We start from the raw sequence: 12261 nt of genomic DNA, 5'->3' as shown, positions 1-12261 counted from the left end.
TTCATCCTAAAAAGAAAGGAAATTCTGATGTGTGCTAACTACAACATGAATGAACCTTGAAAATATTATGCTAAATGAAAAAGGCCAGACACAAAAGGATAAATATTAAACAATTCCATTTATACATGGCACCGAGCATAGGCAAATTCACAAAGACAAAAAGCAGAGTACAGATTACCATGGTCTCGGAAGTGGGGGAATAGGGAGTTTAATGTGTACAGTTTCTGTTTGAGATGATGGAAAGTTCTGGAAATGGAGAGCAGTGATCACTGTAAAACATTGGGAGTGTACTTAATGCCACCACATCATACACTTAAAAATGGCTAAACTGAAAAGAAAAATGGCTACAATGATAAGCTTTTATTATGCAAATGATACCACAATAAACAAACTATGTGAGTAAAACCTTTCCACATTATAGGAGAGTTTATAAATTACAGCAGACCAGACTAAATTCCCAAATACCAACATGAAAGCATGCTCGTCTCTGGAATACCACACAGCACAAAAAATCTTCGCCATAGGCAGAAGTCCTCATGTCATTTGTTTCCTCGCTCACTGCTCTGCCACACTGGCCTTTCTGCTATTCCTCTAACATGCAGAGCACAGTCCTGCCTCAAGTCGGTTACACTTGCTGTTCCTTCTACCCGATGGAATACTCTCTCCCCAGTACATGCAGGGCTCCCTGATTTCATTCACATCTGCTTAAACGCTGCTCCCCCAAGCCCCTCTGGCTAAAGAAATCTCCCACTGGCATCTGCTCCCATTCGACCACTCTCCATGAGCTTGCCCCGCTTCATTTTTCAGAAACGACTTTCTGCATTCATTCCTTTACTTGTTTAGTGTCCATCTCCTCCACTAAAACATAAGCTGCATGAGGACAGGAACCTTGTCCCTCATGTTCACTACGAAGTTTCCAGCCCTTAAAAACAGTGCCTAGCAAACGGGAGGCATGCAGTAAGACAGCCCACATGCCACAAGTACTGAGCTGACACACCACAACTAGAGAGCTGGTGCACCACAATGAAAGACCCCACATGACGCAAGGAAGACCCAATGCAACCATTTTCCATAAGTATGGAAAAACATAACAAAATATCAAAAGTGGTTATCTCTATGTGATCAGGATACACTATTATTTTCCCTTTTGTTTCTGTATTTTCTAACTTTTATACAATGAAAGATCTGTGTGATTAAAAAAGAAAAAAAAAAAGACTGTTTTACCAGCAAATCAACTACTAAAAACTCACTCTAGTTACATAGTTAGTGAAAGTGAAAGTCGCTCAGTCATGTCCAACTCTTTGGGACGCCAGGAACTATACAGTCCATGGAATTCTCCAGGCCGGAATATTGCAGTGGGTAGCCTTTCCCTTCTCCAGGGGATCTTCCCAACCCAGGGATCGAATCCAGATCTCCCACCTTGCATGCGAAGTCTTTACCAGCTGAGCCACAAGGGGAGCCCAAGAATACCAGAGTGAGTAGCCGATCCCTTCTCCAGGGGTTCTTCCCGGCCCAGGAATTGAACCGGGGTCACCTGCACTGCAGACTGATTCTGTACCATCTGAGCTACCAGGGAAGCCCTGATACACAGTTAGGGACAGCACAAAGACTTGACTGCAATGACGTTCATCACAGTTTTACACTTAATTAAAAAAGATATGAAACCACCAAAATGTTCAATGATGTAAATTATGGACATCTATAAGACAAAACATTCTATAATCACTTAAAATTATGTGATGTGAAAACAATGACATGAGGAATATGTGAGCTAAAGAAACAATGTGTGGAATATGGTGAAAGCATTTTTAAATAAGAGAACTAACTGGTGGAAGCATTTTTAAATGAGAGAACTAACAAGATACACACCAAAAGTCAATAACGGTTACTTCGGATTAGTATTATTTTTATCTTTTTTTGCGTTCCTTGAGCTTTTCTGTATTTAAAGGTACTAAAAATGAACATGCATTACTTTGGTACTGAGAAAAAATGAGCTTAGTGATTGTGTGACTGTGCCAAAAGCTGCCTTCTTGCCTTATTTGAGCACCATCTAGTGCTCAGTATACATAATACAATTTTCATTATGCAATAAAGGTTTCTAAAAAGTAGCCTTTATAAAAAGGACATTGACAAATATTACTATACTCTGTGTTTGGCCTAATTTTTAAAATAGTTGAACGGTTAATTCAAAAGAGTCATAAAGTTTTCAATCAGAGAATAAAAGTCGTAAGAAAACTGGTTAAATCTGTGCTGCTTATTTTCAACCATCAAGTATTAGAGTAACTCTCAAGACAGAGCCTTCGATTTTTTAAATTAATGGGAAAGAAGAGGAAAGTCAGACAGTTTATGTGCATTATGGTTTTTCTCCTCCCTACAAATACACATGGTAGGTAATATAATTGCCATTTTACAGAAGCGTCAACAAGCTCAGTGAGATTAAGGGGCTTGCCTATGCTTCCCAGGCGGCTCAACGGTAAAGAATCACCCGCTACTTGTATTCCTTCTTCGGGAAAATGTGTATCCAGGTTCTCTACCCATTTTTTTAAATCTGGTTGCTTGTTTTTGTTTTTAATGTTAAGATGTATGAGTTCTTTCTGGATATTAATCCTTCATCATATTATTCATTTTGGATATTAATCCCTCATCTGATAGATCATTTGCAAATATCTTCACCCATTCCATAGACTGCCTTTTCATTTTCTCAATTGTTTCCATTGCTCTACAAAAGGTTTTTGGTTTGATGGAGTCCCACTAGTCTATTTGTGCTTTTGTTTCCCTTGCCTGAGGAGACATACACAAAAAACACTGCTAACAGCAGTGTCGAAGAGCATATGCTACCCATGTCTTATGTCAAGTAATTAATCCATTTTATTTTTGTATACGGTGTTAAGGAATGCTCTAATTTCATTCTTTTACATGTAGCTGTCCAGTCTTACCAGCATCACTTCCTGAAGAGATTTTCTTTTCTCTACTGTAGATTCTTGCCTCCTCTGTTGTAGACTAACTGAACCTAAGTGTATGGGTTTATTTCTAGGTTCTCAATTCTGTTCCACTGATCTGTGTCTGTTTTTGTGCCAGTAACATGCTATTTTGATCATTGTAGTCTTGTAGTATAGTTTGAAATCAGAGCACATGATATCTCCAGTTTTGTTGTTCTTTCTCAAGATATTTTGGCTCTTTAGTGTCTTGTGTGTTTCCATAGAAAATGCCATTGGTATTTTGATAAAGATTGCACTACATCTATAGAATGCCTTTGGGAGTGTGGTCTTTTTAAGAACATTAATTCTTCCAATCTATGAGCAGGGTATACCTTTGCATTTGTTTGTGTTGTCTTCAATTTCTTCCATCAGTGTCTTATAGTTTTCTGAGTATATATCTTTTACCTCCTTGTTTAGATTTATTCCCAAATATTTTTGATGCAATTTTAAATAGGATTATTCTCTTAATTTCTATTTGATAGTTCATTGTTAGTGTACAGAAACACAACAGATTGCTGTATACTATTTTGTAACCTGCAACTGTACTGAACTCATTTATCAGTTCTAATAAGTTTTTTGGTGGTATCTTTAGAATCTTCTATACATAGTATCATGTCATCTGCAAAGAGTGACAGTTTTACTTCTTCCTTTCCAAGTTGGACTCCTTTAATTTCTTTTTCTTGTATGATTGCTCTGGTTAGGATTTCCAATACTCTGTTGAACAAAGTAGTGGACAATAGTGGACAGCTTTGTCTTGTTCCTGATCATAGAGCATGCTTTGAATTTTTCACCACAGAGTATGATGTTAGATGTGGGCCTGTCATATATTGAGGTATGTTCACTTTATATCTACACTTTGTTGAGGGTTTTTCTTTTTTAATCATAAATGGATGTTGAATTTTTGTCAGTTTTTCTACATCTACTGAGATGATCATATGCTTTAGTCTTCAATATGTTAATATGGTATATCCTATTGATTTGTGGATACTGAATCATCCTTGCATCCCTGGGATGAATCCCAACTGATCATGGTGTATGATCCTTTTAATGTATTACTGAATTTAGTTTGCTAATATTTTGTTGATAATTTTTGCATCAGTGGTTATTAGCCTGTAATTTTCTTCTGTGTGTATGGTCTTTATCTGCTTTTGGTATCTGGGTGACACTGGTCTCACAGAATGAGTTCAGAAGTGTTCCTTCCTCTGCAGTTTTTTGGAATAGCTTGAGAAGAGTAGGTGTTATTTCTTCCTTAAATGTTTGGGAGAACTCATCTGTGAAGCCATCTGATCCTGGACTTTTGTTTTTTGGGAGCTTTTTGATTATTGATTCAGTTTCATTACTGGTAACCAGTCTGCTCATATTCTTTATTTATTCCTAATTTGGTCTTGGAAGATTGAATATCCTAGGAATTAATCCATTTTTTCTTGAAATCGTATCAAGCAATATGAGACTAGACATCAGTTACAAGAAAAAAAAACCAACAGAAAACCTCAAAGGTGTAGACAGTAAACAATATGCTACTAAGTAACTTTTGGTAACTAAAGAAATCAAAGAGAAAAAAAAAAAAACCTGGAGACAAATGAAAAAAGAAATTCAATGATCCCAAACCTATGGGATACAACGAAAGCAGTTCTAAGAGGGAAGTTTATAGAGATAAAAGCCTACCCCAAGAAACAACAAAAGTCTCAAACAATCTAATCTTAGGCCTAAGTTAATTATAAAAAGAAGCAAAACCCAAAGTTAGTAAAAAGGAAAGAAGCAATAAAGATCAGGGCAGAAATAAATGAAACAGAGGCTAAAACAGCAGAAAAGATCAATGAAACTAAGAGCTGATTGTTTGAAAAAATAAACAAAACTGATAAACCTTTTGCCAGACTCACCAAGAAAAAGAGGACTCATAAATTAGAAATGAAAAGGTAATTACAACTGATAGCACAGAAACACAAAGGATTATAAGAGATTACTATGAACAATTATATGCCAATAAAATGGACAGGCCTGGAGAGTTTAGTAGAATATTGTTTATCCTCCATACATTTGGAGTTTTCTGTAGTTTTCTTTCTTCTTATAACTGATCTGTAGTCTCATATTGCTTGATACGATTTCATCATCTTAAATTTACTAAGATTTATTCTGTGGCCTAGCATGTGATCTATCCTGGAGACCATTCCATGTGCACTTGAGTCTGTATTCTCATGCTTTTAGATGGAGTGTTTATATGTATGGATGTATGTGTGTATGTATATATATGTATCAATCATCTGGTCTAATGTGTCATTTGGATGAGGGTTTCCTTACAGATTTTCTGTCTGATCTGTCCACTGATGTAAGTAGGGGGTTAAAAGTCTCCCACTATTACTGTGTTACTGTTAATTTTTCCCTTTATGTTGGTTAACTGCTTTATGTATTTATTTGTTCTTATATTGGGTACAAATGTATATATGTACTTACAACTGTTGTATCTTCTTGTTGTACTGATCCTTTGATCATTATGTAATGTCTCTCATTACAGTCTCTGGTCTATTTTGTCTGATGTAAGTATTGTTATCCCTGCTTTCTGTCTCCATTTGCATGGGAAAACTTTTCCATCCTCTCACTTTCAGTCTATGCCTTTAGATCTGAAATGAATCTCTTGCAGGTAGCACATAGATGGGTCTCACTTTTGTATCCATTCTGCCTCTTTTTTTTTTTTTCACTCTGTCTTTTGATTGGAGCATGTGGTCTATTTATAAAGTAATTGTTGATAGGTACATACTTATTGCCATTTTGTTCATCATTTTCTGGTAGTTTTTATAGTTTTTCTCCTCTCTTCTAACTGTGGTGTTATATTTGGATTCCTTTCTCTTTGTGCATGTGTATCTATTATAGATTTTTGGTCTGTGGCTACCATAAGGTTTATATGTAACTATATACATATATAGCTTAGTGTTTGGACATCATATTTTACAACTCTGTTACATGTATCTCTTAACTATTTACTGCAGACAAAGATGATTTTACTACCTCTGTTTTTAGCTCTGCATTGTTTTTTATTTCATTGCTATATTTTTATTTCATTGCAGGTGGTAAAGAATCTGCCTGCAATGTAGACCTGGGTTGGATTCCTGGGTCAGGAAATTCCCTGGAGAAAGGAATGGCTACCCACTCCAGTATTCTTGCTTGGAGAATTCCATGAACTAAGGAGTCTGGCAGACTGCAGTTCACAGGGTCACAAAGAGTCAGACATGATTAAGCAACGAACACTTTCCCTTTTCACTTTAGTATGAAATCAGTCATATAAATAATTTTAAAACACTTTATTAAGAAAAACAAGCAGTATAATACTTAAAATTTACTCTAGATTTAATCTTGATTTTACTTCACACCTTTGCTTCACAAGGAATTTTAATAAGGTGAAAAGTTGAAAACTATTGAAGAATTTGAACATTTTTCAACCATGCCTGGAAACTATAACAAAATCTTGCTACCCTGGTGCCAAAAACAGTTTACAGTAAGGAAAGATTAGATTAGTCCTAAAGGACTTAGTGCTTCTAAAAAAACTGGCAGACATCAATTTTTGGCTGCACTTGAGGAAAGCACATATGGGATCCAAGGAATTCCAGGAGTGAGCAATCTCAGAAATGTTTGGATTCAGCGTCTTCCCTACAGATATTCATCGTAGAGTTGAAAAATTCATAAAGAAAGTAATACCATCCCTGACTATCAATGAGGTGGAACCCTCCACCTCAAGGCCTGCTCAATGTTAACATTCTTCAGGTCACATACCAAATACTAGCACTGAGGAGCTGAGGGCAGGGGAGAGGAAAGAGGAACTTCAAACAAAGTGACAAAAGTACATGCACCACCATGAACAAAACTTTTCTGGACATTTTGACTAGCTATCCCTCCTCCACTGTAATGTACAGTTTACTCACTCTATAGCTTTTTACTCTAAGATTCCTTTATAAATGAGGATGAATTAAGAAAAAAAATGATATAAAGAATAAATGATAACAGCAAAGGATCTTTGAGAAAAAGCAATAATTAGCAAAACAAACTATAAAGCCATAATAATTCAAACTGCAAGGTACCAGCACAAGTCAAGAAATAGACAATAATGGCTAACAATTTATTCCCACCACTATTGCTTAGAAATTCATCCTTTTCCCAATGCTCTGAAGTGCCAGCTTTGCATATATCAAGTACACACACACATACACAATCTTCTTCTTCCTTTCCTTCTAAAGAGCACTTTAGCTATTATTAATTTTTTTCTTTCCCATTCAAATTTTATCTATCTCTAAATAAGAAAGAATCCTTGTCGTCTAGAACTACTCTGGCGCCTCCACATTCTGGGAGACGAACTTTATCTCCAACTTGCATGCTAACTGGCTGACTCTCTCCACCCTTTCCCTTAGAGCCCAATCCAACAGCTGCTATCATTGCTCGCAATGCTTTTCCTTGTGGTTTTTCTGGAAGCATAATGTCTCCTATGGTTACAGTTTCAGCTGTACCTCTTTCAACTAACAGTCAAAGAGGGGGCAAAGCCTCCCGGACGCCTGTCCTGCCACGACTCCAGCTGCTGCGGTTCACACTCTGCCCTCACACTGCCACAAGGAAAGGCCTTGTCAGACGCTCTGCACATGTGAGCTCAGGTAGGGCTTCTTTGATGTCTTTTGGCAGAGCACAAATGGATTGTAGTACAGTTTACATAAGTGAAAAGAAAATTTATTTTGAATAATAAATAATATTCTCTTTATATGCTCTCTTTTCTCTAAGTCTTATTACAACATGAGCAGAGATACTCAATGATAATTCCGTCAAGATTAAGGAATGATTTCAAAATGTGCTGATACTATAGCTCATCTTCAGTTTGACCTCTCTCATCAATCCGCAACCACCTTTAATTTTCCAAGGATCTCTGAAGCAGTCATATGTAGCCACTTCCCATAATATACAACTAACTCACATTATCACAAAACTGTACACTAAGTCAACCTTGTAGAGTCCAATCCAACTATATCTAAAACTCAGAAATCAAAAATGTGTTGCCAAAATATATAAACAATTCACAAAAAGCAAATACCAATAATCCTTAATCCTCAAACATGAAAATAAACATAACCTTGATTGTTAAAGGATAACACATATACATACATTTTACATATATATATTTAATTCATAGGCAAAAGACAGAGAGATACCCCTTCCAACTCTAGGGTCGGGGAGAGGAGAAATACAGACTAAGTTGTCACCACTGTACCATTTTCATTACTGAAAACCAGTAGAAGAAAAGAATTGTTTCCCCTTATTAATAATATAGCAAAAACTATGTTTTACTATAACTTAATTCATGAAAGCACTCCTTTACAGGAGAATTCCAGTTAATAAATGCATAAGGAATGACCAAATTAAAAATAATACCATTTTGTAATCTCTTATGAAATAGGTGATTGGAACCAAAATCATCAATGGATGCTAAAACACAACCAAACCTCTCAGTCTTAGAATGATAACTGATTAAGACTGCACATTTTCTGTATCCTAATGGAATACAATATAAGGCACCTAGCATCATTTATGAATTACTTTTACCAAAAATGTTTAACCCAAATTTTATCATCTTTAATCTGATGATCAATTTATAGAAAATTCAAATAAAAAAAACAAAATATAAGTAGTAGTCAGGTAGATCTAGAAGGTGGAACAGTCTACAGAAAAACTGACCCAGTTTCTTAAAAGAAAAAAAAAAAGAACGGCATAGGCATATGGGAAAAAAAAATAGTGGCAGGAGTTGGGAAATACATACCTCTATTCAAGATTAAAGACATTCAAGAAATATAACTACCAAATGCAATGTATACACCTTATTTATTTCCTAATTGTAAAAAACAAACTACAAAACAACTAGGGAAATTTTAAGGACTGGGTAAGTGAAACTATTGCTATTTTGTGTGATATTACTGTTAATTTTGTGATTGTTAAGAAGTGATAATGTATTATGATTATATGTATTATATATGGATAATGTATTATGATTATATGTATTATATATGTATAATGTATTATGATTATAAAGAAAATGTCTGCATTTTACTTTACTTTAGAATACTTTAAAATACAGATGAAGTAAATATGGAAATAATCCAAATGGCTGTTAACTGATGAATAGATAAACAAATGATTATATATTCATATAAACAAACTTTACTCAGGAACAAAAATGAATGAAATATTGATACATGCTACAACATATCATCATAGTCAAAGATTTCAGGGGCTAGGCCACAGATATCTTTAGGGGGCCATCATTCAGTCTATCATAGTAAAACTATTAAAAATAAATAAAAATCCTTAAAATCTACATACTGAATAATGGGAATTCAACATTCTAGTCACTCTACATAGTTATATGTTGGTCAGTTTTCATAATAGTTAAAAAGGAAATACTGGTTTTCACCTGCCAAAATGGCAAAGGCCAAAGAGTCTAAAAATGCATTAAACTGATAAAGGGGCAAGGGAAGCAGACCTTCTCAGATGTTGATGGTAGAAGTATGTATTAGTACAACTTCCATGAAGCAGTTTGGTAATATCTACCAAAATTACAAATGCACATACACTCTGACCCAGCAATTCTACTTTGAGGAATTTATACTAGAAATTTACTTGTATGCATGAGAAATTATGTATGCAGCATTATCTGTTATAAGAAGATACTGGAAACAATCTAAATGTTCACCAATTAAAAAACTGACTTCATATAATCTGTGGATACTCTTGGTGCTTCCCCAGGGGTTCAGTGGTAAAGAATCTGCCTGCAATGAAGGAGACACGGGTTTGATCCCTGGGTCGGGAAGATCCCTTGGAGAAGGGACTGGCAACCCACTCCAGTATTCTTGCCTGGAGAATCCCATGGACAGAGGAGCCTGGCAGGCTACACCCCATGAGGTCACAAAGAGTCAGACACAACTGAGCTACTGAGCACACATTAATACTCTGCAGTCACTTAAAAGAATAAGGCAGGTACATATTAACTCTGGGGAAAAAAGCAAGGACAACAAACAAGAAGAAAAAAGCAAGGTATGTGTGGTATGCTAGCATTTGTCTTTAAACAGTCTTATAAAACTACATGAAATATATGGCTTTACTATTTCTGGAAGGATTCAAAAGAAACTGGTACCAGGAATCATCTCTGGAGAAAGGAGGTGGCTGAGTGGGGGAAAGGAAAGAGAAAAACTTATTTCCTCCTTTTCATAACTTTTGGGTTTTCTACGAGTACATGTACAACAAATGGAGAGAGAGAATAAAATAAATTTTTTTTCAAAAATCAGTATACCACACAAGTTTATGTGGCCCTCAATACAAATTTTCAATTTCCAAATTACCTCTTACCTGCTTGTTGGTGCAGGGAAAGAAAATGACAGAAGCTGATTCCAGAACGGATCATTCTCAGAGACAGATTCTGTGCCTGATAACTTTTTCAAGTACTCATTTTTAGGAAGATCACCAATTCTGCTACTGTTTGATCCCATCTTTTAATCTGTTGGATAACTTGTCCTTAAACCTTCATTTCCACAAAACAACCTGTAAAGAATAAAAAGAAATTTCAAATGTGCTCAAAATAATTGTCATAATTTTCCTACCCATGACCTAAATATAAGAAACTATAAACCTACTTTAAAAAAAAAATCATACCTCCCTTTATTTTTTTAATCTCAACAATGGGATACAACACACTAGTGAAAATGAATTAACTAGATCCACAATTACCAACATGCACACATCTCAAAAATATTTATTTAAAGAAAGCTATGGAATAATGACATGGCATAATTTCATTTATATGACTTTAAAATGTACAAACAATATTATGGATATATTCATAACTACTACAAGTATTAAAACACATATGGGGAAAATACAAAGCAAAATCAGAAGAATGCTTTCATATAATGTTATTGCTTGACGAAAGGGGAGCCTTCAGTGGCATAAATACTTTCTAAAAAGAAAATGGAAAGGAACAGAAACAGATTATTGTTTAGATTTGCTGGAAATGGAGAAGAGATACAAAGGTTTTGTTTCATTACCCTCTATTCCTGTCTGTCTTATACATTAATTCTTAAAAAGAAAAAAACTGGTTTCTTAATCTCACAGCAGCAATACTGTAAAGTAGATGATAGGGAAGCAATGCCTTTAATTAAGAAAAAAAAATTTAACTAGAATTCTATACCTAGACAAAAGCTCCCAGAGAGTATGAAGGTGGAACAGCATTTTTAGATTTGCCAACACTCAAAAACCTCCCATGCACCCATTCGAAGCTACTGGAAAATTTTGGTAGGAGGAAATAAACCAAGAAAAATGAAGACACAGAATTGAGGAAACAGGATTCAACACAAGATAGGTGAAGAGAAATTACAGGTCAAGAGCTGTGCAATAGCTGGAACAAGGGTCAGCATGGCCCACTGACCTCCTGGGGAAGAAAGAAAGACACAGAACTGATATAGGTCACCTGATGTGTCCAACCTTATTCAGTAGTTTTAAAATACCAGAGAATATGGAAGGAAGGGGGCAAGGAATGACAGTTACTCAGAACACAAAGTATATGATTTAATTACGTATTTGGGGGGGAAAAAACATTGTTCAACAAAAGTTTGTGTAGTCACAGGGTATAACTCATTTCAGGTTATGAATATTTATGAAATCACTGTAATATAAAGACTAAACCAAAAATTGGGAGGTAATAACTATACTAGGGAAATGCCAGAAAAAGAAATGAGAGTGGTGGCTTAAGAATGTGAAATCGAGACTTTCCTGGTGGTCCAGTGGTTAAGACTCTGAACTTCCAATTCAAGGAATATGGGTTCCATCCCTGGTCTGGGAACTACTCCCACACGCCACAACTAAGACCTGGCACAGCCAAGTAAATAAAAATAAACATTAAAAATGATTATTTTAAGAATGTTAAGTCTCTAACCTCCATTAAGTAGGTAGGAGGTCAATCTTAGAAAATATTTTAAATTACCGAATCAGAAAACAACAGTAAAAGCATATTAGTTATAAGTAACAAGAAGCAACAGCTCAGAGATTTGAGAGTAGCCACCTTTGAGGAAAAGGACTCAAGTGGGGAGGGTGGTAATACAGTGTTTTCATCCTAAGTCCATCATATTATTTGATTTTTAACCTATGTCTATATATTACTTTGATATTTTTCAATTAAGTATTTTTTCACCTCCTTGACTATTCCATTTCTGGAATTAAAAATTTAAACTTTTAACATATACAGAAAACACAAAAAACATCATAA

General features: G+C 35.3%; 1 protein-coding gene across 6 annotated transcripts in view; it reads right to left on the bottom strand.

Annotated features, from left to right (window-relative positions):
• The window catches only part of DYM (dymeclin), a 385106-nt gene that overhangs the window by 344881 nt on the left and 27964 nt on the right, over positions 1-12261 (bottom strand). For all 6 annotated transcript variants that reach the window (XM_070452575.1, XM_070452578.1, XM_070452576.1 and 3 more), the window contains exon 2: positions 10350-10541. In XM_070452575.1, coding sequence (XP_070308676.1) covers positions 10350-10489 — 140 coding nt within the window. In that variant the 5' untranslated portion in view covers positions 10490-10541. The remainder of the gene's footprint in view (positions 1-10349; positions 10542-12261) is intronic.

This window comes from Odocoileus virginianus, chromosome 22, assembly GCF_023699985.2.
Source record: "Odocoileus virginianus isolate 20LAN1187 ecotype Illinois chromosome 22, Ovbor_1.2, whole genome shotgun sequence".
NCBI lineage: Eukaryota > Metazoa > Chordata > Mammalia > Artiodactyla > Cervidae > Odocoileus > Odocoileus virginianus.
This window is presented reverse-complemented; position numbering and strand designations above follow the sequence as displayed.